This window comes from Labrus bergylta, chromosome 22, assembly GCF_963930695.1.
Source record: "Labrus bergylta chromosome 22, fLabBer1.1, whole genome shotgun sequence".
Lineage (NCBI taxonomy): Eukaryota > Metazoa > Chordata > Actinopteri > Labriformes > Labridae > Labrus > Labrus bergylta.
In genome coordinates this window covers 4,409,023-4,432,772 of record NC_089216.1, presented here as the reverse complement: position 1 = coordinate 4,432,772, position 23,750 = coordinate 4,409,023, and the positions used below count along the sequence as shown (strand labels likewise).

General features: G+C 41.7%; 1 protein-coding gene across 3 annotated transcripts in view; it reads right to left on the bottom strand.

Annotated features, from left to right (window-relative positions):
- The window catches only part of si:dkey-172j4.3 (diacylglycerol kinase delta), a 72,356-nt gene that overhangs the window by 4,628 nt on the left and 43,978 nt on the right, over positions 1-23,750 (bottom strand). For all 3 annotated transcript variants that reach the window (XM_065950969.1, XM_065950971.1, XM_065950972.1), the window contains 27 exons: positions 23,193-23,303; positions 22,733-22,813; positions 22,083-22,187; positions 20,185-20,317; positions 19,798-19,904; positions 19,428-19,553; positions 17,266-17,368; positions 15,686-15,845; positions 15,064-15,172; positions 13,848-13,987; positions 13,205-13,292; positions 11,724-11,815; positions 10,452-10,551; positions 9,265-9,330; positions 8,065-8,236; positions 7,839-7,937; positions 7,495-7,579; positions 7,297-7,404; positions 6,245-6,341; positions 5,995-6,102; positions 5,335-5,448; positions 4,959-5,093; positions 4,245-4,408; positions 2,969-3,074; positions 2,578-2,667; positions 1,757-1,870; positions 993-1,107 (listed from right to left, as the gene is read on the bottom strand). In XM_065950969.1, the coding sequence (XP_065807041.1) occupies positions 993-1,107; positions 1,757-1,870; positions 2,578-2,667; positions 2,969-3,074; positions 4,245-4,408; positions 4,959-5,093; positions 5,335-5,448; positions 5,995-6,102; positions 6,245-6,341; positions 7,297-7,404; positions 7,495-7,579; positions 7,839-7,937; positions 8,065-8,236; positions 9,265-9,330; positions 10,452-10,551; positions 11,724-11,815; positions 13,205-13,292; positions 13,848-13,987; positions 15,064-15,172; positions 15,686-15,845; positions 17,266-17,368; positions 19,428-19,553; positions 19,798-19,904; positions 20,185-20,317; positions 22,083-22,187; positions 22,733-22,813; positions 23,193-23,303 (3,028 nt within the window). The remainder of the gene's footprint in view (positions 1-992; positions 1,108-1,756; positions 1,871-2,577; positions 2,668-2,968; positions 3,075-4,244; positions 4,409-4,958; positions 5,094-5,334; positions 5,449-5,994; positions 6,103-6,244; positions 6,342-7,296; positions 7,405-7,494; positions 7,580-7,838; positions 7,938-8,064; positions 8,237-9,264; positions 9,331-10,451; positions 10,552-11,723; positions 11,816-13,204; positions 13,293-13,847; positions 13,988-15,063; positions 15,173-15,685; positions 15,846-17,265; positions 17,369-19,427; positions 19,554-19,797; positions 19,905-20,184; positions 20,318-22,082; positions 22,188-22,732; positions 22,814-23,192; positions 23,304-23,750) is intronic.

Genomic DNA, 23,750 nt, shown 5'->3' with positions numbered 1-23,750 from the left:
ATACCCACGATCCTAGTGTCACAGAGACATCTCTGATTGGTGGAATCGCTGCTACCAGGAATGTGAACGGATAGTTGGCTAGCTAGTTCGGTAGCTAACATGAATCATTCTAAAAACCTTGTTATGCCACAGTGAATGTAATTTGTATATTCACACAACACAAACTACAACACTTGTATTAACAGTATAAACATTGGGATGGGTAGTTCCTTGACTCTCCCCAAAAAATATGTACACAGTCTTGTACCTTTGACTTTTTCTCGATTTTCCCATCGTCTTCGTGCCAAATCAAATATTTTATTGTTACAAGTGTTGGGATAGCTGGTTGGTTTTGTTTCAGGCTTAAGGCTCTTCATGTAAAGATTTTCTGAAATGTCCATGGAGAACTTGAATGGGGAATTTTACTTCCACAACCAGAGCATTTAAGTGGAACCAGAATGAGACGTTGACATAAATAAAAGGGTAACTTGAACGTAAGAAACAAGCACTGGGTCTACCCCCGGGGTCTCCCAGTTGCCCTGAAGGCCTCCAGAGGGAAGCGACCAGGAGGCATCCAGCTCAAACCACCTCAACTGGCTCCTTTCTATTCTAAAGTGGTTTCCTTTCAAAGGGTGACCGGGCTCAGTGCTCGGATTAGAGCACCAAGTTACACCAGTATTAAGATATCTTGCACACTGTGGCTCTAAGGTATCACTGCTGGACAGGATGTGGAGTTTTAGACAGCTGGAGCAGACAACAGAGCATGGATCGGTCCTTCTAGAGCTGTTACCGATCCATAAATAAATGTCTGAATCAGGCCTGAACAAAGGGGACTTGTAAGGTTTGCATACTGTGGCTGCGAGGCATCTTTACTCAACACATGGGGGAGTTTTAGCAGCTGGAAAAACTGAAGAATCAGAATCGTATTGTGCTCCTTAAAGAAGCTACATACATAGAAACCAATGTGAGAAAGTTCTTTGTTTTGAGACAAACTGAACCTTCTGAACTCTTACCTGAGAGGGAGCTGTTGGACTTCTGCTTATGGAGCTTCTCCCTCTCCTTCTTCACCTTGGGAATAATCTTGAGCTTCATGCTGCTGCTGCTCTTACTGCTGCCCCGAACCGAGTCCTGGAGCAGAGACAGAGACCAATGAAGACATGGAAATACACCAAGAGACACATGTAGAGACCAGCTGTCTGGAAGGAAAGAGGCTGAACATGGAAAAAGTGGAAAGAGGTTGTTTTATAATTTCACATTTTTGATTTCTGTTTTGAAAGAACTCCAATAAGTATCAACAAAATTCTCCTCAATTGTGCATAAAAGCTTTCTATGCTGCCAAACTGTACTGACTACATCCTGAAGGGGGCATTATTTTGCTTAAAAGCTGTTTGTCAACTGCCAATTCATGAAATCAAAGGGGAAAAAAAAAAAAAAAAAGATGCTGAAGAAGAAGGAAAGGAAGCTATTTCTGCTCAAATTTGAAAACTTGCCAAAAGAAGCAACCCTTAAGGATCTCTATTTCCATGTACCACCGTTAGAAAGCCAATGGGAACTGACGTCTTCTTCTGCGTTTACTGGTGGATTACAGCCGTGCATTACGCTTTTGTAGTGAGTCTAGTTCAATTACCCAACAACCAGATGATGGGAAACGTGACTATTACCCAATCAATTGTTGGGAAAATTCAAAATGTAGCAACAGAAACATGACATGTGATAATAAGATGTTTTTTTTCTCTCAAATCAATACAAACAGTCAAAACATTCTGACTCCTCCTACCTCCTCGGAGCACTGCATCAGCGGACAGATCCAGTGGATGTCGTCCAGCTTGTGCAGTTCAGCGCTGAGGCTGTTCAGAGTCGACCGTAGCTCCTCTTCTTCCGGACACTCCGACTGTGCAGGACGGGAAAGATGGAGTCACTTACATACCATCAGAGATATACCAGCGGATATGGAATCTTAAACCACTCTATATACTGTCCTATCTCTAATAAAGGCACAAAAGGTCATTTTTTAAAACCATCTGAAAATGCTAAACGCTAACATGTGCTCTGTTTCTGTATTGTAATGTAAATCGTTATGGAAATTCACAGATTTGTAATCACTGAACATCTGTTAAAGCTGTAATGTAATTAGCATTTTTATGTCTCCCGTCTCATCTTTTCTTTCTGACTGTGAGGAAGTTTAGGGAAGACAAATCTCTACCTGAACTTCATCACACAATGTCTCCGGAGGGACTTCAGATGTAATCAGTGGAAGTTTTGACTAATTAGTGTGAACGGGGGATGTAAACATTTCCAAACAGAGGAAGATAAAAACAGAACAGATAAGAAAACAGAACGGATGAGTTTGTAAAGTCATCAGTTTTGTTCTTATTGCGTCATGTCGTTGTTTTTTTTTCCTGAGTGTTTGCTCTCCTGCACGAAGGTCTTTTGTGAAATAAAAAGGTAAATAAACCCAAAGCAAACAAAAAACTGAACAAAAGGCGATAAAACACACAGTGAAATGTGAGACGCTGCAGCAGAGACAGGCAGTGAGAGAGGAAACAAAAGGACACAACAGAGCGAGGGCAGAGCGAGGGCGAGAGAGAGGACCAGTACCAGTAGTTTTCCATCCAGCAGCATCTTGGTCTCAGCCTGCAGAACTTTACTGCTGTTGACGATTTCCACCGCCGTGCTGCGACTCAGGCACTGAAAACATGAAACCAGAACTTCATCAGGAGGAGCACAGACGCCTTGTAACTTAATGTAAAACATGTGGTTTAGCACTAAACATGTGTCAGCTGATCCGTCTTAAAATCTACAGTCTGAACCTCTTCAACATTGTTAATGAGGGTTCCTCGCTAAAAAAGGATTTTTGAGGATATAGATAAATAAATGAAGATGTAAATAAAGACGATAAGAGACCAGAGTGTGTCGCTTTAAATGTCTGAGCTGCGATCCTTGTTTTTCTAAAAATCCAATGAGCCATATGTGCGTCCGTCTGTCTCACCTCGGGGCTGGACAGTTTGGCCTCGGTGAGCACCAGGGCGGTGGCGTTGACGGCGTGAGCCAGCTCCTGCTCCACCAGCTTGTGGGTCTTGGCCGCCTCACGGATCCTAGAGAGAGAGAGAGGATGAGGGAAGACGTCAGAGACTGAAAAAGAGCTTTAATTATTATTTTGATGAGCTGGAAGGGAAGAAATATAACAACAGGTTGTGTTCACCTGTCGACGGGACAAAAGCATTTTGATGTTTTTTTTTTATAAAGAGTTTTTTTTGGTTTTTTTTATGCCTTAATCTTAGAGACCTGACAGACATCAGAGAGAGAGAGAGAGAGAGAGAGAGAGAGAGTGGGGAATGACTTGCTGGAAGGGAGCGACAGGTCGGATTTGAACCCTGGCTGCCGGAGTGAATTTTGATGATGATTAGACAGAAAATTCTGTGACCAGGAACAACAAAGCTCCACAGCTGAAAAGAGTGAATGAAGAACATCTCTCTATCGGTCTTTATCTGTCCTTTAAGAATCTTCATTCTCAAGCAGCTCACTATTTATAAATAATCTCCATCTTCTAAAACGACTACAAGCCTTTTTATGTGCTCTTCAATTCTCCTCTTCCCATCGATTTCCCCCGACCTCGAGAAATCCCCCACATCAGCATTTTTTTAAACTTGTGGGATGAATTTAGAAATGTAAGGTAATTAAGGATCGTCCTGGAAGAAGAATAACATTTCTGCTAACTTGACAGAGAAGAAGCTGATCAAATCAAAAGAGATCACTTGAGAGGATCTAAGAGGTCATCAGATGAACATAAAATGAAGTTTAGGTGCAAAAAGAAGAATTCAACTGCTGATCCTGTTGATAACAGCCAGAATAGTTGATTAGTAGTTAAGTCCCAGCCTCTGATTAGGCAAATAGCCAATCTTGGATTTGGATTTTGGGGTGGCCAATCAGATTTCAAGGGGGGCCTCAATGCCACCCCTCTGTCCACACCCCTGCCCACAAAGCATTCCCGTTTTGTTGTGTCTAAACAGGACCATAATACATCATATAAGACCTGAAACTACCGATTGAGACCAGAAAACTTGGAGAATGGTTATAACTTATGTTAGAAGAGGAGTTATTTTTTCACTGACTTTAAGTGGAGTAGCCCCTGCTGGCCACTTGAAAGAATGCAGGTTTAAGACACTTCCACATTTGCTTTTTCTTCCTTTAGTCCAAAAAGCTGTGAGCACTGATTTTTAAACAGTTTTATTTAGTCAGGACAGAAAACATGAAGTGCGTCTCACTTAGTGATGAGCGTGTCGGCCACCAGTCCTAGCTGCTGCACCTGAGCGCACTCCTCCTCCGTCAGGTACTCCATGGACTGCTGGGAGTTGAGGCGGGGCCGGTCGGCGCGGTAGCTGTCGATCTTCCTCTTGTCCTCCCATGACTTCAGAGTGCTCTCAAACGCCTGGTCGTTCAAAAAAGGTAAAAAAAAAACAAATACTTATTTTATCTTATTCTATCACCTTTGTGACGCTTCATGTCTGGACTGAAAAGGGGAAAGCAGGAGGTGTTCTACTTACTAAGTGTAAATAAACCTGTTGATAATTCAGTGTTAACCTGGCATCCAGCAGAGATTACACTTATCTGAGAAATGTGAGCGTTTGACTGAATAAAAGCCACACTCAGGAGGATGAAAGCAGTCAGCCAACACTCTCCTCTCTCTGCAGTACTTAAAGAGAGAAACCATGGAAACAAACTGCCCAAAGTGCTCGGCTCAAGAGAGCTCTTGATGGTTTGAGCAGCGTGAAGAGAGTACAAACACACTGGCTCTGAATCTGATTTAAGAAATCCCGAAATAGAAAACAGTCAACAACAAGGGCAGAGATCCCAAGAAGGAGAGCGGAGAGAGTTTCAGCTGCAATATTTATGACAGGAATATTAGATTAAAATCTTGAGTAACACTTGTTTTTTTCTATACTATACAGCTTATAATTCATATTTGAGTGTGACATTACTCTGTCTCTGGTGAGCATCTGCGCTCGGTTCTTGTGGACGATCTTGACGATGCCGGGCGGCTGAATCCAGGCCTCTCCGTCCACCTGCACGGGGACCCCCTCCTCCCCCAGGATGGTGATCTTCACCTGCCGGCACTGAGACGCAGCAGAGCAGAAAACAGCAGCTGTCAGATTAGACTTCTTGTTCCTTTCATGCATGGACTGCTTTTTGTCTGTCTCCTGCTGTTTGACATTTTTTCTGTGATCCTGTAAAATCTCCACCTCTCATAGTAACATGAGTGCCAACAGCCTGATGTCTTTTAGAGATGAGGGGAAACATTTTAGACTTTCATAATGACGATAAATGATGTGTTTTAGATGCAGCGATGTGTGTTACCTGTGCAATGCGATGGTGCTGCAGGTTGATGACTCTGGACATGGCCATCTGCATGCTGCCAAACACCGCCACCACCTCCAACTTCTTATCATCAAAAGACGGAGCACCAAAGTTCTGAACGTCAGAAAGAGGAGAAAAAATATTAACTTTAAGCTTTCAGATCTGTCTACCCAAAAATAAAGAAATGGTCAGATAACACTCACTGTTGAAGCCAAATAGTTGATTTCGTGACTTATTGGATATTTTGCATTTGTTTATCAATTTTGAGTTGTTTATTGATTATTGATTATTTAAATTAATTATCAATTAATGCAGAGTGGTTGAGGAAAGGACGGTGCGTAATAAAAACTCCACCCCACAATTGAACGAGCAAGAGCAGCTGCTAATGAAAATCAGCTGTGCCCAGTCGGGGAACTGGGTTCCCAGGTATGCAGTCACACTGTTTTTAGACCGCAGCAAAGCAGCCACAAAATCTACACAAAAAAGAATCTATCGCACCAGCCTGTGTCTTCTCCACCCCGGTAAGAAAAGAATGTTAAAATTGTCTGGTAAGAAGAGGAATAAACAACCTTAAAAACGAAGGAAAACTTGTGGTTAATTGGGCGCGTCTAGCAGCGCATATCCTGGAAACCTAAAGAAAAGTATTGCACTTTTACTCACATTATCCTCCTTAGTGCCTCCCCAGAAGTTGATACCGCCTGCGTAGCTGGGGATGTTGAGCACAGCCAAGCCCTGCAGACTCGGCAGAGGCATGGGAACACCGTCACACTGGAGAGAGAGAAAGAGGGGATTTTAAAAAAGCTAAAAAACTCAGAATGTGGGAGAGAAAAAGCTCATAGCATTCTGGTTCTCATTCTTAAAGAGAAGTATATATAGTGTCTGTGTGTGTGTGGGGGTGTTTGTATCTGACCTCCAGTTGAACTCGCTGCTCTAGGTTCTTGTACGTCTTCTGGACCAGCTCTTTGGTCCCTAGAACTCCGTACCACATCATGTTTTTGGTGCGACTACTGCATGAGGAGACAGGAAAAAGAAATGATTTAACACTGTTAATATCACATACAAAATATGTATCTAGATCAAAGAATTATTTTAGTCACTCAGTCAGACAATTTCTATAAGGTTGCTACATGTTTATTTAAACAAACTTCAAATATATTAAAGGAGAATCTTGTACTTTTATTGCCCAAAAAGATTCCTTTATTACTTCTGATTAGAAGTTACTAGTTGTCTAAATCTGAGGAGAATTTTTGAAACCTGTATTGACTTTCTTTATATGCAGATGATATACTTCTCTATGTGTCTGACCGTATTTAATGCATTAACAGTATAAGTAAGAATGAAATGAAAAATGTAAGACCATATACTTATCTATGCTTCTGATACTTAATGAAACGAGTAAATAAGAATGTAATGGATGATTTTGTTATATGCAGAAGATATACTACTTTTTGTGTCTGACCTTATTTTATTTTTAAACAGCAAAAATTAGAATGTAATGGAAAATGTCTTTAAATACAGATGATGTACTTCTTCATGTGCCTGACTTTGTTTTTTGTAATAACTGGTTTATTAACAATTTAATGGAAAATGTCTTTATATGCAGACGATACACTACTTCATATGTCCAACCTTATTTTATTTAGGAACAGTTTAAATTAGAATGCAATGGAAAATGTCTTGAAACTTCTTTATGGCCTTGTCCTAGTTTTATGTGTTTACAGTATTATTAAGAATTCAGTGGAAAATGTGCTATAAATGTATCCAACAGAGAACCCTGTCCATGTCTGTATCTTTCCATGCTTTTTATACCAAAAAGCTAAGAAAATATAAAAATGTTGATGACTAGTTCATGGCTGATATTGGGTAGAGAAACACTTGCTGGCAAAGAGAGTTGTTGGGTTACATAATTAACGCTCTGTAAACAGATTATTATTAGTTTGGTGTGGGTGAGCTTGTTCATACCTGCATTTCTTCGGGTGCTCATCTCTCTTGTTGTTGAACTCGAGGGAGATTTTGGCGTCCAGGCCGATGCCAAAGTAGTTGTTCATCACACACTTCTCAGAACAGTGTCTACAAACACAGAATGTAAATTGTTGATTAAAAAGTGGTTACTCGATAATAAGAGCAACTTATTCAGCGACAAGACGAGGATGTACTTACACGGCGTCCTCGTTGAAGGTGACAGTGTTCAGGCTCTCTGGTTTCTCAAGGACGATGGGGGAGGTGGGACTTAAGCTTCCAAGACCTGGACAGAGGCATTATTTTTAGATAACGTCCAGAAATAATAAAAAATACAATTTCATTCCAAATCTGGAATATTCAATATTGGACAAAATAAATACAATCAAATAAAAACAAAAACGTCTGATGATGTTGGTGCCAAAGCTTTTCTTACATAATAGATTCATAGTTTTTAAAATACTCAAGTTGTTTTCTAAAAATGTAAAAACAGCAGTTTGGAGAATGTCCCTTCACTTTGAGTCCAAACTAAAAGAGACACTTACGCGGCTCCGCATCCTTAAACTCCTCGCTGTTTTCTCTTTTGAAGGAGGACGACGACGACATCCTCTGGACCTGCGTGTGTCGATTCTGCTCATCCACCACTGAAACGATGACAAGCAGCACGTCAAAGCAAAAATGATATCCAAAAAACAAAGAGAGGAAAAACAGGTACATATAAAAAATAAAACCATAAATCTCTTGATGTGAGTGGAGCGGTCTTTGGCGTACCTTTCTCGGCCTGTTCGATGATCTGCCTCAGGGCTTTTTTCAGGCTGTTGGCTCGGAGCATCAGCTGCTCCTTGGACCGATATGTTTTACCCTCTGAACCCGACTCCCCGCCACTTTCCCCGGGGCTCGAGCCGCCGCTCTCCTGGCTGGGCACTGATCCTGCCGGCACCACCTAAAAGTGGTGGGAAAGACAAGGATCAGCTTCCTGTAGCTGTCAGATAAATAAATGGCGGTGTTGAGTCCGTTATTATTCGCCTTCCCTCTGAGATTTGTTTTATTCATGAGCAGCAGAAAGACATTATCAATAAACCAGAAAAACGTCTCCTCAATATATTTACTGTTACTGCTCTGTGGAGCCGCTAAGTGGGGGGACATTTCTGGCAGGCAGTGATTCACTTGAAAAAGAGGGAAAGGAGGATATTTGTTTTTTTTATGAATAAAATACAAAAAGTTATTGATATGAAGCTAAACTTCACCGCCTCTCGTCTTGAATGGAGCAGTTGGTGGATTTATTTAAATGTTTTGAGGCAGTGTTATTTCTTTTAGAGCACCGAGATCAATCCATGAACTAAAGACTCCAAAGGGAGCAGGGGGAACAAAAAGCTATGCACTGTTTTGTGTTTCAGCTCCTGAGGGGGAAAGGGAAGAAAAACACTGCTTTGTCTGTTACCTCGGTAAAAGATCAGGATGAGTCGGGGATTTAAAAACTCTGAAGTTGCAACTGAGGAGGAAGACTTTTATCCTCTCAGAGCAAACAATACTTTAGAAATATAAAGAGGTAGTCTACTTCTCACGTCAAACTCATCATCATTGAACTTAATGGAAGATATCTGGATGCCATTTGAAGTCTCCTTAATGGTGACCAATATTTGATGTCTTAAAGGTTAAATATTATCATCCTTTTCAACAAGTTTAAATAAGAGCCTGATCGATTAATTGTCCAGCCGATAATTTCAACTCAATTCAATTCAATTCACAATATCATTTGTTTAAGATTGACAACACATTTAACTCCTCTCCATTCATTTTAATATCCATCTGTATCCCTTACAGTCCTTAGGAAAAGCTGGTTTGATCTTCTTGGTCACATTTTTAGAGGATTTTTTAAACATGTTGTTGACGACACATCTCATGATTTTGGACCTTTTTTTTGATTTGTTGACTATAAGACCTCACATGGAGTTTGTTCTTGCTTTTTACCTGAGCCTCCGCTTCCTCACTTAAGGCCTTGACGAGTGAATCCAGCTTGTCGTTGAGCAGAGCACACTGAAACACAGAGAGGAAGAAGTGTTTAAAATCACATCACAAAGGAGCGTTAAATGGGAGCTAGAGGAGAATTTAGTAACCTCTGCTCAGAGTAGATTTATACTCTATGTGGCTGCAGTTAGCAGCATGAAATCCCTACAGATACAGAGATCTTTTATTTTTTTAAGTAATGGTAGAATTTCCCCCCAGGCGACAGTACGACATAATATGATGTGGAAAAATAGAGAGAAGCAGGCAGAGTGTAAAGCGCTCTGACAGGAAAAAGGTTCGGTGAAAGCTCAGGACGCGTCAGCTGGATGAAAAGATTTTCTCTCTTTTGGAGATGTCTCACTCAAACAGTTTTATAAAAAACACATTTGGCAAACTACACTTTCCTAGCGTGAGTTTCTTCACTTGTAAAAGACGGCTGCTGTAATGATTGAGTTTCATTCCTTGACATCCAGTTCCCCCACTTTCCCGTTAAAAAAAAGACAAAAACATCATATTTAAGAAGCTGGAACCAGCCGACAACTACGGTTAGATGGTTTTCAAATCTTCAAAACTTAGGAGACCACAGACATGAGGACAGTTTTAAACGATTTTTAACATCACATTTCTCAAATGCAAAAACTAGACGCTTCGGCCAGAGCGGGAAACCACACAGACACACGAGATCTCACAGAATCTTGTTTGATCAAACGTGATTTGAGAAGAAAATCAAATAAGGACGATCGACTTTGTGAGATGGCTGTCCTGCTGCAGTAAAAATAATCGTAGTGACCCAACACACACACTTTGGAGATAACAAAATTTGAATCAGGCCAGGCCAGAAAACAGCCTCCATACATGGGGTGCACTCTTACCGCTAGGCCATTAGCGGCCCAACAAAATGATGCTTAACTTTTGCCAAATGTCTCTCGTATTTGCCTCTCCATGTAGTTTAGTACTCCATACACACCTCTTCAGTCCTCATATTCAGATTTTTAAGTGTTTAAAGAGAAAATGTGAAGTACCAGAGGGAGTGATGACTGAACACACACACACACACACACACACACACACACACACACACACACACACACACACACACACTCCTACATAACGAACACCACAACACACAGAAAATACAAAAAATCGTTTACCTTCTTTGCCATGGCGTCGGCCTCCTCCTTGTTCTCCGTGGCTCTCTCGTACGCCTTCCCCACCTCCGCCACAAAATCGTTCACCGTCCCACACAGGAACCTGACAGAGGAGGGGGGGCGGGGGAGAGGAAGGGGGGTGAGGAGAGGGTGACGCTTAACGTGATGAACGACGTTATTGTGGTGTAAATTAGCAGGTGAACATGTTTTTAGCTTTGGTGATTTATGGTGCAGTCACACTCACACACACTCACACACACACTCACACACACACACACACGAGTGCTCTGAATTCATGACCGCCTACCTGCCTGTCAGCTCCCCCGCGCGCACACACACACACACACACACACACTCTCTCTGTTTACTCACAGCTGTAACTCTGCTGCTGTGTGACTCAGCAGGGAGGATTCTGCAAACTCACACAGTCATCTTACTTTTAGCAAACATTTGATCCTGCTAAACAAAGATCTCTGCAGGACAACGTGTTCTTCTTTCTCAGCAGGTTTGACTTCAGAATTCATCATCGGAGGTTCCTGCCAGACAGGGATTTGAACCAGGAACCTCCTCGCTGTGAGATAACAGCACTAACCATTGCACCACCGTGCAGCCCAACAGCCTGAATGTTAATGATTATTCTCCATAATTAAGGTTACACTTCCATGCATACAAACCGCCCCTGTTCATATATTGCTGTGACCTTTGACCTCATGGAGAAACTTGTTAAAAATGCATCGTATGACTTTAAAAATGTCATATTTCAAAAACAGGTAGAGAGACATTCTCTGGTGTAACGTGTTCATGACAAAGTGCTCTAGACGTGTCTTCCGTTCCCTGCGGCGCTTTAAGATGTGCTGCAAGGTTTCCACTACATCAGCAGCAGTTTAACACACACACACACACACACACACACACACACACACACACAAAGTGCTCTGGACAGCCGTCTCACTCTTCCCAAAGGGGGACGACTAATGTACTTATGCAGGGAGGACGAGCGCTAAATACTGATTCATCTGTCTGCTGCACTTACAGCCGGGCAGCGCTTAATGTCCCCTCACTGTGAGTGTGTGTGTGTGTGTGTGTGTGTGTGTGTGTGTAGGGATGACACCAAAGTAACAAAGATCAATACTCATTGACCAAACACTCTCCCTCTCTCCCCGCTCATCGTCCCTCTTGCCAGCTTAATTCTCGTCTCTGCATCCTTCACCTTCCTTCTCCTCACTTCTTCTAGTTAAACCTCTTTTTTTCTCCAAAGGTGTAAATGATACGTACTTGGCAGAGGAAATGACATCACTGTGCTTGTCCGAGTCGAGGATCTTGGCGAGGTGGGAGGCCACGGAGTCTGCATACTGAGTGATGTGGACCTGAGAGAGAGAGAGGGAGAGAGAGAGAGAGAGAGAGAGAGAGAGAGAGAGAGAGAGAGAGAGAGAGAGAGAGAGAGAGAGAGAGAGAGATGTCAGAGTTTTAAAGGAAAGGCTGCAGTTATATCCGTTTGAATCCTCCTGCATGAATTTGTTTTTGGGCTTTTTGTGCCTTTATTTAAGAGATGGGACAGTAGATTGAGGCAGAAATCAGGGAGAGAGAGGGAGTGGGGGAAAGGAGCCACGGGTCGGATTCAAACCCGGGCCGCCCACCACCATACATGGGGCGCACGCACTAACCACTGCTCCACTAGTTCAGGTAGTGTTTGTGTCCTTTCTATCTTGTTGATGTTTAAGTAAAATGTGTTTTCTTCTGTTCATCCAATAACTTCTTCAACCACTTCAGAAAAACACTCAAATAAAAAACTTCAGAAATCCTGAGGGGATGAAAAAACAATCCTTATGCAATCTTAAATATTAGACATGTAAATAAAGAAACATGACATGGAGGATGAAGTCTTAAATGAAAGACTTTGTGTCAACACTACTCCTCTGTACTTATTTACTGAGCGCTTTGCAAACAAACATCCTCAAACACACGCATCCTGTTGTTTTCCTTTCAATTTCAAATGCACAAGTTGCAAGTTTTAGTTTTTTACTTTTTGAACCCTGTGGGGAACTTTCAGCTTGTGGCCAGTTTGGCGCCCCCTTTGGACAAAGAAATACGTCTTCTCAACTTGCTGACCTTGTACATACCTGTGTGTGTTTGAAGAGTATTTTATCTTTCAAAAATTCAGATCCTGCTTTCTTTAAACAGTCAAAGTTATCTCGTTCTGTGGTGAATGTAAACAAAGGCTGTTTTGGCAGCGTGCGGTTCATCTACTTGCCTGACACCTACCTGGCGACGGCACTTACTAGCATACAAAATGAACTTACAGAAATTAGGAACATTCTTTCTTATGGTTTTGGTTGCTTTTTGTAGCGTCAGTATTAATTTGAGTCCGCTTCATAACCAGATCAAAACCAGGAGATTTAACAAGCTTACAAAGACACATAGGAGCCTTAAAGTCTTAAAACTGGGAAAATATGTCCTCTCCTTTTGTAAATATTAGACAACCGAGTGGAGTTTGACTGTTCAGGAGCAGAAACAAACTTAAACCCCTTCAGTGGACAGGTATCCTAAATTTGTCTTATGTCTTGTCTGCACCACTCCCCAAGGTTTATGTCTGATTGTTTTGGCTTCCAGCTGCCAGATTTAATCATCCTCAGAGGATGTTTTCCAAAATTATCTTGAGCACATAGAGGTCTGCCGTTGTGGAGGCTAATTAATGATGGAAGCCATCTGTCAACAGGCAGGTGTTTCCCCTCGAAGTTCCCGCAGAGTCGTTTTACCTGCAGAGGAGAATCGAGGCTGTCGTCTTCTTTCACGATCGGTGTGCGTTTAGCGCTGGTGGGCAGCTCGTAAGTCATCACACTCCACCTAAAGACACACACAAAAACACACATAAAGACACACACCGCCAGAAAATAAACTTTACTATCAGATAATCCGATCAACATAGGAGGACAGGAGGCAGGAAATCGACAGCGCTCGTGTCCTTTTTCTATCAGAGATCGTTCCCCTGATAAGAACAGATCTACAAACATCTGCAAAAAGTTCAAACTGAGGACAGAAAAAAATCTCAATACATGCAGGACCTGTGAAATACTTTAACCTGTCTGGTATAAGTGCATATAATTTATAGGACATAATAATATTTTTAGGAATATACTCAGAGTTACAAGGAAATCTGATACCATTCTAGTGTCTATAGGAAGCTGTAGCCACTAGCTGGTTAGCTTAGCATAGCATAAAGCCCAGAAACAGATGGGCACAGCTAGCTAACTCTGTGGAAAGATGACAAAATCTGCCTACCAGCACCTCCTAAGCTAAGCTATACTATGCTATAATTAGACTCCAGTTAAATTTTTTCTCTAACTGTGAACACCTCTGTTTCTAATCCCCCTGACACTCCCGCGCTCCCTCTGGTCTTACCGGTCGAGCATTTTGGTGGTGGCTCTCTCCAGTTTCTCCAGGATCTGCAACAGCTGAGCATCATCGTCACAGAGGCCTCCCCAGCCGAGGACACGAGCCAGATCGTTACCTGTGCCCAGAGGCAACACACCAAGCTGGCACTGCAGAGAGAAGAACAATCAAAATATACATCAATGCATCATCTGCATACAAGCTGATAAAATCCCGTTCTCAATCGAAAGCAGCACAAGAGAAATTCATGTCTCTAGGCAAATACAAATCTGGTTTTGAAAACTAACTAAAATCTTGTGACTTTTTCTAATCCTACAGAAGCAGGCTGATGTGTCAGATAAACTGGAAATTCTTGATATTATTGTACATTTTAAAAAAGTAATGCCGACTGGCCCTGAAACTGTCTCATCGGTACAGTCTGACATGACCCAGGATTATTCAAACTGATGTGACATGGCTGTTTATTTTAAAATTAAACGTCAATTAAAATAAAAAACATTTTAATTGATTCTGAATTAATTAATTAATTTAGATTACATCCATAAAATTAATCAACTAGTTGAGATAATCAATGTGTCGGTGGTAATTTGTCCAATTAGCCAACCATGTTCTTCATATAGTTCATATAGTGTCATATAGTTCATATAGTGTCTACTTGCCAGTCTGTCCCTAATTCCTCAGGCTATTAACTCCAGTTTCAGGTCTGTACTCTATGCTAAGCTAGGCTACGCTTAGTGGCAACTAGCTGTGGCTACATGCCCAGTTACTTTCCAGTTGAGAGACCATCTTGTGGTCATCGTATATCTTTTCCACAAGTGTTTGATAACAGCATTTAAGGGAACAACATAATAAATGTGTATATCTAAATCTATCTCTACAGATCTATAGACCTAAGAAAGATATCGGCCGATTTATCGGTATCAGAGACATATAGGTCGGGCAGTAATCCAAACCCTTTATATTACACATTTCTATTTGTCCTTTCTGCAATCAAAATAGTCAAGTCAAGTATTTCCAAATATATTGTAAAGGTTTAGGTCAATGTTGAAGCTTAAGCACTTTTAATTTGAAGAAATAGAGTTTTGTTCTTCTGCATCTCTTTGGTCTTGAGATGTTTCAGCACAACTGAGGCAGCGTCCTGCTTTCTCTGAGCAGTCAGCATTCTTCACAGTCACCTTCACCATTATATCATCCTCCTCCTCCTCCTCCTCCTCCTCCAGCTCACCTGTTTATGAAGGTTTAGTTTATCGAGCTCTGAGAGCACCCAGCCCACGCTGCCATCTCCTCCGCACACCAGGATTCGAAACGTCACAAACTTCTGGAAGAGGCGCAGGCTGAGAGAGAGGAGGAGGAGGAGGAGAGAAAGAGGAGGAAGATAAGCACCGATTGGTAAGAGGTAGACGACATTACAAGGCAGGAAAATAGCTGCATTTCAGTACATGCATGGCACAAGTCATTGTGCACTAGAAACTCTTACAGATGAAGACACTAAACAGTAAAAGTACAGCCTGTACACAGTTAAAGAGGGGCGTGTCCAGAGGGCTGGTAAGGGGTGGCATGGGCCTAAACTGTGATTGGCTCTTTGCCCTGTCAGAGGCAGGACTTATGAATATTCATCTTAAAAATTAAGCTAATGTTGCCACTATCATGCATCACAAACTAGATATTATTGGGCTTAGAAAAGGGTAAATCCTTTGTTTGTATTTGTGTGTTTGGGTGCACATCACCCTTCAGGCCACCCCTGCCCCAGTTGGGCCACCCAGTCCAATAAAAGCCTGGACACGCCCCTGCAGATGAACCGCCAACATTTTCTCGTCCTGTTGGAACTTGAAGGAAACTAAAAGTACCCGAGCTCTGGTCCCCCGTTCATCAGGTCAAAAACTTGAGCCGGGTTGAGAAACTGCTTGAACTTGCGGAGGAACTTCACCCCCTGGTTGTCTCCACTTTTGGAGTTGCAGAGGACCAGGAGAGGGCTGGAGCACGACGCTGAGGTGGCTTTCCAGAAGCCTGAAGGGGGAGGGTTAGAAATTCATCAAAAAGGGTTTTGAAAAAGGAAAGGACTAGAAAACACTTTAACAGGTATGTAACTATGAGGCATCTGTGACAAGATCACAAGAGACTTGATTTACATCAGAACATGTCAAAGATCTGTAGAAAATAGTTTGTGGTCCAGTTCAAATGAAGCAAGAGTTTACTGTCAGGCTCTCTTCTGTTTGATCTCAAAACCCTAAATTTAAAGAAATATGGAGCAGGGTTTGATAACTACTTTACCATTACTGTAATGTTTTTCCCTCAGATGGCTAAACTTCATGATGTGTCTTTAAAAAGATGTTCTTAAAGCCTTTACTTGTAATAAAACAGTTTAATTTAAATATGATCCAGACGAGATAATGTGAAGACGTTAAGATTCCCCACAAAAATCAGACAGACTAGAAAGAGGTCATAGTGCTTACAACAAAAACTGCAAGTTAGCCTGATAAGAGGAAGCAGAAGGAGATTTTTCTTTAGAAATACTACACACACACACACACACACACATATACACACACACATACAAAGGGTCAGATATAACGTTAAAGAAGAAGCAACAACACACGAGTAAATCTTTCACTTAAAGTCAACAAATGGGGAGAATTTCAGGATTTTCAATCATTTAAAACAATTAAAGGAACGTGATACATTTTATCTTTTTATATATCCATCCATCCATTATCTCACAGCCATCCCAGCTGTTATTGGGCGAGAGGCGGGGTTACACCCTGGACTGTTTGCCACTCAATCACAGAGCTGACATGTAGAGACAGACAACCAGACACACTCACATTCACACCTACGAGCAATTTAGAGTCAGCAGTTAACCTAACGAGCATGTGTTTGGACTGTGGGAGGAAGCCGGAGAGAACCCAACATGAGCAGAGAGAACATGCAAACTCCACACAGAGAGGCTGCTGTCAGACGGGGATTCAAACCAGGAAGCTTCTCACTGTGAGGAAACAGCGCTAACCACTGAACCACCACGCAGCCATCTTTAAATATATAACATATAAATGTTTTTTATAGAATACATTTGGAGACTTGATGGTGTACACTCCATGGGAGCAGAGGTGTGCTTTGGTGTAAAACATCTGGATTGTAATGTAACATTATGTGAAGCTTTATCTTTCTGCTGGATGATAATTAAAGATGTAACTGTACAGAAAAGGTATAAAAACAGTATCTTTACATTGTTGTGTTTCACATGAAATGTTTGAGGGTTTGAAGAAAAGGTCTCACACCCTCAGCAACAAAGGAAAGACACAGCTGAAGATGAAAGGTGACATTCTCGAACCCTGATCCCTCTGTAAGATGTGACTCTCTGAACAAAAAGAGCCAGCGTGTGTGTGTGTGTGTGTGTGTGTGTGTGTGGCTGTGTACAAAGGTGTCTCACCATCTGAGTCGATGCTGTTAAGTGCAGTGGGAGGGATGATGGACACTCGACATTGACCCAGGGGACATACCTTTCCCATTTGTTCTTTACAGCTGTTATGGACCTGAGACACACAAACACACACACACACACACACACACCAAACACACACACACACACACACACACACAGGGTCAGCGGTCTCCATAGCAATTCTATATTTCAGTAGAAGCAGAAAGGTCATTACATCTCTCTGAAATCCACCAAATGTCAGTTCTAAACCTTTACAAATACCACTCTGATTCATTTCTGTCTGTGTGTGTGTGTGTGTGTGTGTGTGCACGCGTGTGTGCATGTAGGAAATTAATTTGCACTAAAAGCTCAAGAGCAGTCCATGCTTTGCTAAGTGAGACAAAGAAATGTAACATCTTTATGGCTGTGTGTTTGACTTCTGACTTCACGTTCAGATCCTCACGACTCTTCTGTTGGATTCCTTTAATAACTGTTTAAATCACAACATGACTTATTTCACTTGAATTCTTTTCACATTCTGTGCTTAAAACCATTTCATGTTAGAGTGCGATGTCTTCTTTTTGTACAATTTAGTCCAAAACTCTCACTGCATCTTTTGCCTTGAGCAATATGAAATCAGCGTAACAGAGCAACATGATTAGTTTGTTTAGTTTAGTTTTATGAATTGAGACTCATGAGGCTTCAATTGAATGCATCAAGACACCCACTTTATAAACACTGAATCAAAAGTATCATGTATGCCAGTTTAAAGCAGATGTCGCCCTTGAGCACCAGCATGAAACCAAAACAACTTGCGCTGCATTGTTGTGTTAGCATGCTAATGCTAGCGATCTTTATTATGCTGGTATCTTCACACTGCATGTAAATTTACCTGAAATGAGTGTGATCTAGAAACACAGTTAAGCAGTGAGTACAGTATGTTATTCTTCTTTTCTCTAGTCCCTCAATTAAACAACTTTTATACACGAGGGGAGGAGTCAGCCGGCCGTCCCGGCGATGTAAACAAAGTGAAGATAGGACTCTGAAAACTCTGAAAACATCACAGACAGTGGGACTCGGGTGTTACACCCATTGTAGACAGTCATGACTCACAGAGTTATTTTCAGAGGATATACTTGATTTCTATTATATTTAAGTGTGAAAAATCACATAAAGCCTTTAAAACCTGTAAATAAACGTGTTGAAGCTTTAGAAAGTTTTCTGAGTTTTCTGTTCTGCAAAAAACTGAACGATCTCCGACGGGACTGAAACATTTGGAGACACATTTTAAAATGCAGCACTCCATGTTTAAAACAGAATGAACCTCTATCGAGTGGGGTGATGACATTTATTCCCTGCGAAGGTGCGACCATAGACTGTCAGGAACCGACCTCCTGAAATGATCTAGAAACTTTCAGGAGTGTGTATAGGATTTTTTTTTTTTGTTAACGTCCGAGCTCAGGAAATTGATTAAAAGTCGTCTTGCTTGAGGCGGTCAGAAATTAGGTCAGTCTCAGCCCTGTGAAGTTTCTCATTTAAAACCGACTCTCCGCCTCCTCTTCCTCGTCCCCTCGGGGATCTCTGACTCCCACCTTTAAGTGTCGTCCTATCACTCTTGATGACTCAGGTGAACTTTGAGAAACATTCAGTCTCCAGGAGGTGAACAGGTAGACCACAGCGAGTAAAGAACAGATAACAGGAACACTTCTCGCTTGGACTGAGAGTGAAAAAATCCTCCTAAAATAAATGTTTCAGAAGATTTCTTGTCCTTTCAATCTCTCTGTTTTCTCTTTCAGAAACATTTTGAGTATATCAAAAACTTTCCGATCCTGGTTGATGACATTTGTCACATTTATCTCGGGCGGATGTTGCACTATCCCGTCTTATCCTGAGAAGTTGGTTTATGGAGCTGCTTTGCATTTAGACAGCTCCTGGAAGTCGCTGCAGACATGTTTTTTTTTTTATCCTCTCACCGGGTACGATAATTAACTCGGACAGCTTACCGCGTAGACTGGCACCGACTCTTTCAGCCCAGATGTCAAGCAACGCATTCACTTATACCGCGATGAGATCATGACGTTTGACTTTACATGTCGTTGTAGGGGCGACATGTCGAAATAACTTGAAGGTATCAGTGATGTTCTAATTTTGATGAGACGGTTAACACTTACGATGGCTTTGCACCAGAGGCAGCGCCAGTCCTGCAGCCGCCGCACGCTGCCACAGTTCTTGTCACACACCACACATTTGGCGCTGACTGGCAGGTTGCCCTCCAGCCACTGGTGGGGCATGACCACCTGGTGGGAAAAACATGGACAAATCACATAAACGTGAGGCCTCAGCTACTCTACCCAGAGCCAGACTCATTTGACTGTAAGTCATTAAAACAAACACAAACAAGACGGGGACGAATTATTTGTATGCAAATCCAAAAAACATTTGTCTTACTCCGAGCTATTTATGATATTTTAGTGATAAGTTAGCGCTGCATGCTAGTGCAGTGGTTAGCGCTGTTTTTTCAGACACGACCCAATCACTCACCCCTTCCTCGTCCTCGATGATGTCATTTCCTATGGAGGCCAGCGTGGTCCACTTGCAGTTGTTGGTGGAGCGAACGGCACAGCGTTTATGAGCCTTGAACTTACAGACTGCAGAGAAAGACATCATTTTTAGACAAGCGTGTAGCCCTCACAATATGAAGTACAACAAGATAAGCACACATTTAAAAACACTGTTGTTAAGAAAAATAAGATGAAACTTATTTTTTTAACTTTAAGATCCACATCAAAAAAACAGGTCAGTTTGTTAATCAAATGCAAATGTGATAAAATGTAGCCATCAATATTGAGTAGCTATTTTTCCAGCATCAATTTGACTTTCAAATCGACTATAAAAAGGGACTCTCTCTCTCTCTCTGTGTGTGCGTACCTTCACAGGACAGGCCGTGGGACGTGACCCCCGGCAGAGCCTCCCTGCAGACGTTGCAGAAGGTCGGTCGGGCGTGCGAGCAGGCGTACCAGTTGTGCATACCGGAGAAGTGCTCCATGTTGAACTGGCTGGCCTGGAGGGGGGAGGGAGGTGATAATCAGGGGGTACATCAGCGTTACATGTGAAACAGGTTTGACATTAGAGGGTTGAAACACAAAAAGGTCAGAACAAAGTAAAAACATGAAAACAGCTAACCTGAGGGGGGGGGGGGGAAAGAAACTGTGCTGCATAAGAAGACATGCTAAAGACGGGAGAAAGACTTTGAATTTCATGGGGAACCAAACGGCCAAAGGAAGCATCGATACAGGGGAAAGACGATGTCATCAGCAGTACGACACAGTAAACTCTGATACAATCCTAGTCAAATTCCAACGACACTGATGCCTGCACAAAGACCACAGCAGCAAACAGAGAGGTCCGAGGAACCGAATGTTGGGTCATTTTAGTAAGCTAAAAACTGTCCAAAATGCATAAATACACTGGTAATGTTTTGGTTAGAAAATGGCAGGAAATGATCCCATCATCACGGGAACACTAGCTTTGTAAACACGAGATAATGAGATGAATGTAGCCGTTATACCAGGGGAAAAAAAGGTTTGTTAACCCCAGATTACAAGAAAAGTCAAGATCTTTAGAAATCAACTGAAATGAACTTGTGATCACAGGAAAACCAGCTTTGCAATCTCGAGATAAGATAACCAGATCTGGACCAAACGTCTGACTTTTCATTATTCTCGCAGGAAAATGGAGTCAGTACAATGTATGGATGCATGTCCGCTTAATGGTGCGCTCCATTTACATCGGATCCCGGAGCTAGCAACGACGTACTTAAGGAGTACCTTTGTTCTGTTAGCTTGTACCTGATGATAACAACACACTACGTGATGGTTTGCATGGAAAATATCATGACAACATGTCACAAATAGAACTTGCATGATGCAATAAAAGTGATTGATTTAATTACACAAAATGAGGACTGAGTAGCTCAAATGTTACCATTGATGCACAGAGAAGCCATGTTGGATTTGAACTCAGACCACTAAAGTTTCTCTGAGTTGGAATTCCCCCTACATGGAGAGTGTTCCTCATTCCTCATCAGCAACTTGGAAATTCCGATTCCGAGATCAAATGGAAAGCACCATTATGCTTCTGTATTCCCTGAGGATTTGAACTGTTGTTTTTGTTTGTTTGTACGATCACTCTTTCAGTCTGATCTCAAATCAGCCTTTTAATCATACAAGGTTTTTATTATTTCCCCTTCCACAACATTTCTACAACTCTTCAAATTCAGGAAAGAAAAAAGGTTTCACTTTGAGCCAATGCTTTCACAGTTTGAGCTGCGCATGTATAAACTTGCAGGACTGGAAATAACAAGGACGAACACATAATCAAGGCCTAACCAGGTTGAGACAATGCCCTAAATTAAAAGTCTAAATGCATCGTTTAAAAAAAAAAAAGCAAGGTATATTAAAAAAACGGAGAGAATTCAATTTTAGCTGGGAAAGCAGCTCATAGTCTTCAGCTCTCTTTATAGCTTATTAAAGCAGAGGGTCTGCCTTTATTAGGGGCATCAATCTGCTGGCAAAGAGCTCAAATGAAAAAGCAGATAAGAGAGAAGCAAGAGCGGAGAGGGATGAAGGAGGGAGAAAGAGAGGATTTCCTCAAGAAGACGGGATACGTTGAGAAAAGAACAGATGGAAGAAGAATTAAGGATTGAGGTGCAAAGCCTGTTCTCATTAAAATAGATTACACGTCCATGACGAGCTTCAAAGGCTCATTTTCTGATCTCCTGATGTCAGCCAGAAGAACAAATAATGACAGGAAATGAAGAGACCAACCTCGTAGGTTTCCCATTTTTGGACGGATTTGAGGGCGCCGATCCAGTCCTCCATTTCCTTCCTGCTCTCAGCACATAGCATTAGTTTGCGAAAAGGAGTGATCACCTGAGGGACGGAGAACAAATGGCAAAAATGTCAAGGTGTGAAAATCCAAGCATTCGTCTTCAAACCTGGGAGAATCTCTCTTCTACAAACCAATCTGCTTTATAGAAGGTGCAAAAAAAATGCAGTTCCTAGAGTGTCCACTTGAGGCTGGCTCCAAAAACCAAGACTTTGCCATTAGAGCCCATATTCAAATGGCCATTTTTACAGCAAAAAATTAACAAATTGAAAGCCTGGTTTAAAAAAGAAAATCAACATTACTTTACTACTTCACACTGTACCGGGTGGTTGCTTTTTTAAACACTTCCTATTGGATAATATTGAGTCAAAGAGTTATTCATAAAATAGCATGATAAGTGGCAGGCTAACTGTCAGGTCGGTGCATTTGATCCGTTTTCCAGGACGCTTAAGAATTCGCCCAAACTCCACCTCAATGTCTGTTTCTAGGTTGAGTTAGCATTTCCAATATGGTGGCCGCCATTGTCGGCAACACCAAAAACTGTCCCCACATTTTTTAAAACATTTTGAGATAAGTGTTGCCGTCTCACCGTGAAGCTGTTGTTGATGTTCTTGGTGCTGGTCTCCGCCACACTGGCGTCCGATAAATCCACTTCATCAAAAATCAGAGACTGAGAGAGGAGGAAGGAGAAACATCACAAACATCAGTTACCTTGTCGATGTGGCCATAGCCCCACTTTCTGTCTTTATATTTAAAGTCATGCAAATCTATCAAGTCATCACTGTGATTAGAGGGAAAAATGCCCCTTTCTAAAAGAATAAATCACTTCAATTCATTTGTAGTTTGGTTTGCCCCTCCCCCCCTTCTTAACGGCATCAACAGATGATGATTATTCAGTGATATTTATGGTCATGGTCTTGTTGGGTTTACAGCTAAAGTTTTGTTTAAAAGCTCCCTGAATTTAATTTAATAGCAGTACAAATAAAAATAAAAAATCAAATTCCCAAAACAACGAGATCATTTTGAACTTTTTTAACACATTCTTGCACCTTGCAGTCTTTGGCATAGTACAGGGTCCTCCCTCTGAGTTTGAAGTATCTCCTCTTCCATCTCTGGAAAGAACTGGTCTGCTTCAACAGGATTCCCTCCTTCACACTTTTCTGTAGAGAGACAGGGAGGATAACAAGAGGGGGGGAGCAGACATTAGTGCACTGAGAAAATCTGAAAAAAACACAGTGACAGCTTTTTATTTTTATGGTGTGACAAACCTCAGCGTCACAGAAAGAAAGCTGCTTCAATGAGTCGAGAGTTGATTTTTACTCGAAGGCTGTGCTGTTTTTTTTTTGGTTTTTTTTGCACCTTCCAGTAAAGTCTGTAATTTACGTTGCTGATTTACAATCAAATGTGGGAAAGTCAAGGTGGCCTTTAGAAACATCTCCCCGCATGTATCCAAAAATAGCCCCCCTCACTTTATCTGTTGAATACAAAAAAGGAGGAAGCTAACGTCTGCCAGAGCATCAGTATGCGGCGTCGATAGGAAAGTTAATGCAGAAAAAAGCACCGGAGGTAATGTCCTGTACTGCTGCGATTATATGAGCAGGTAGGAG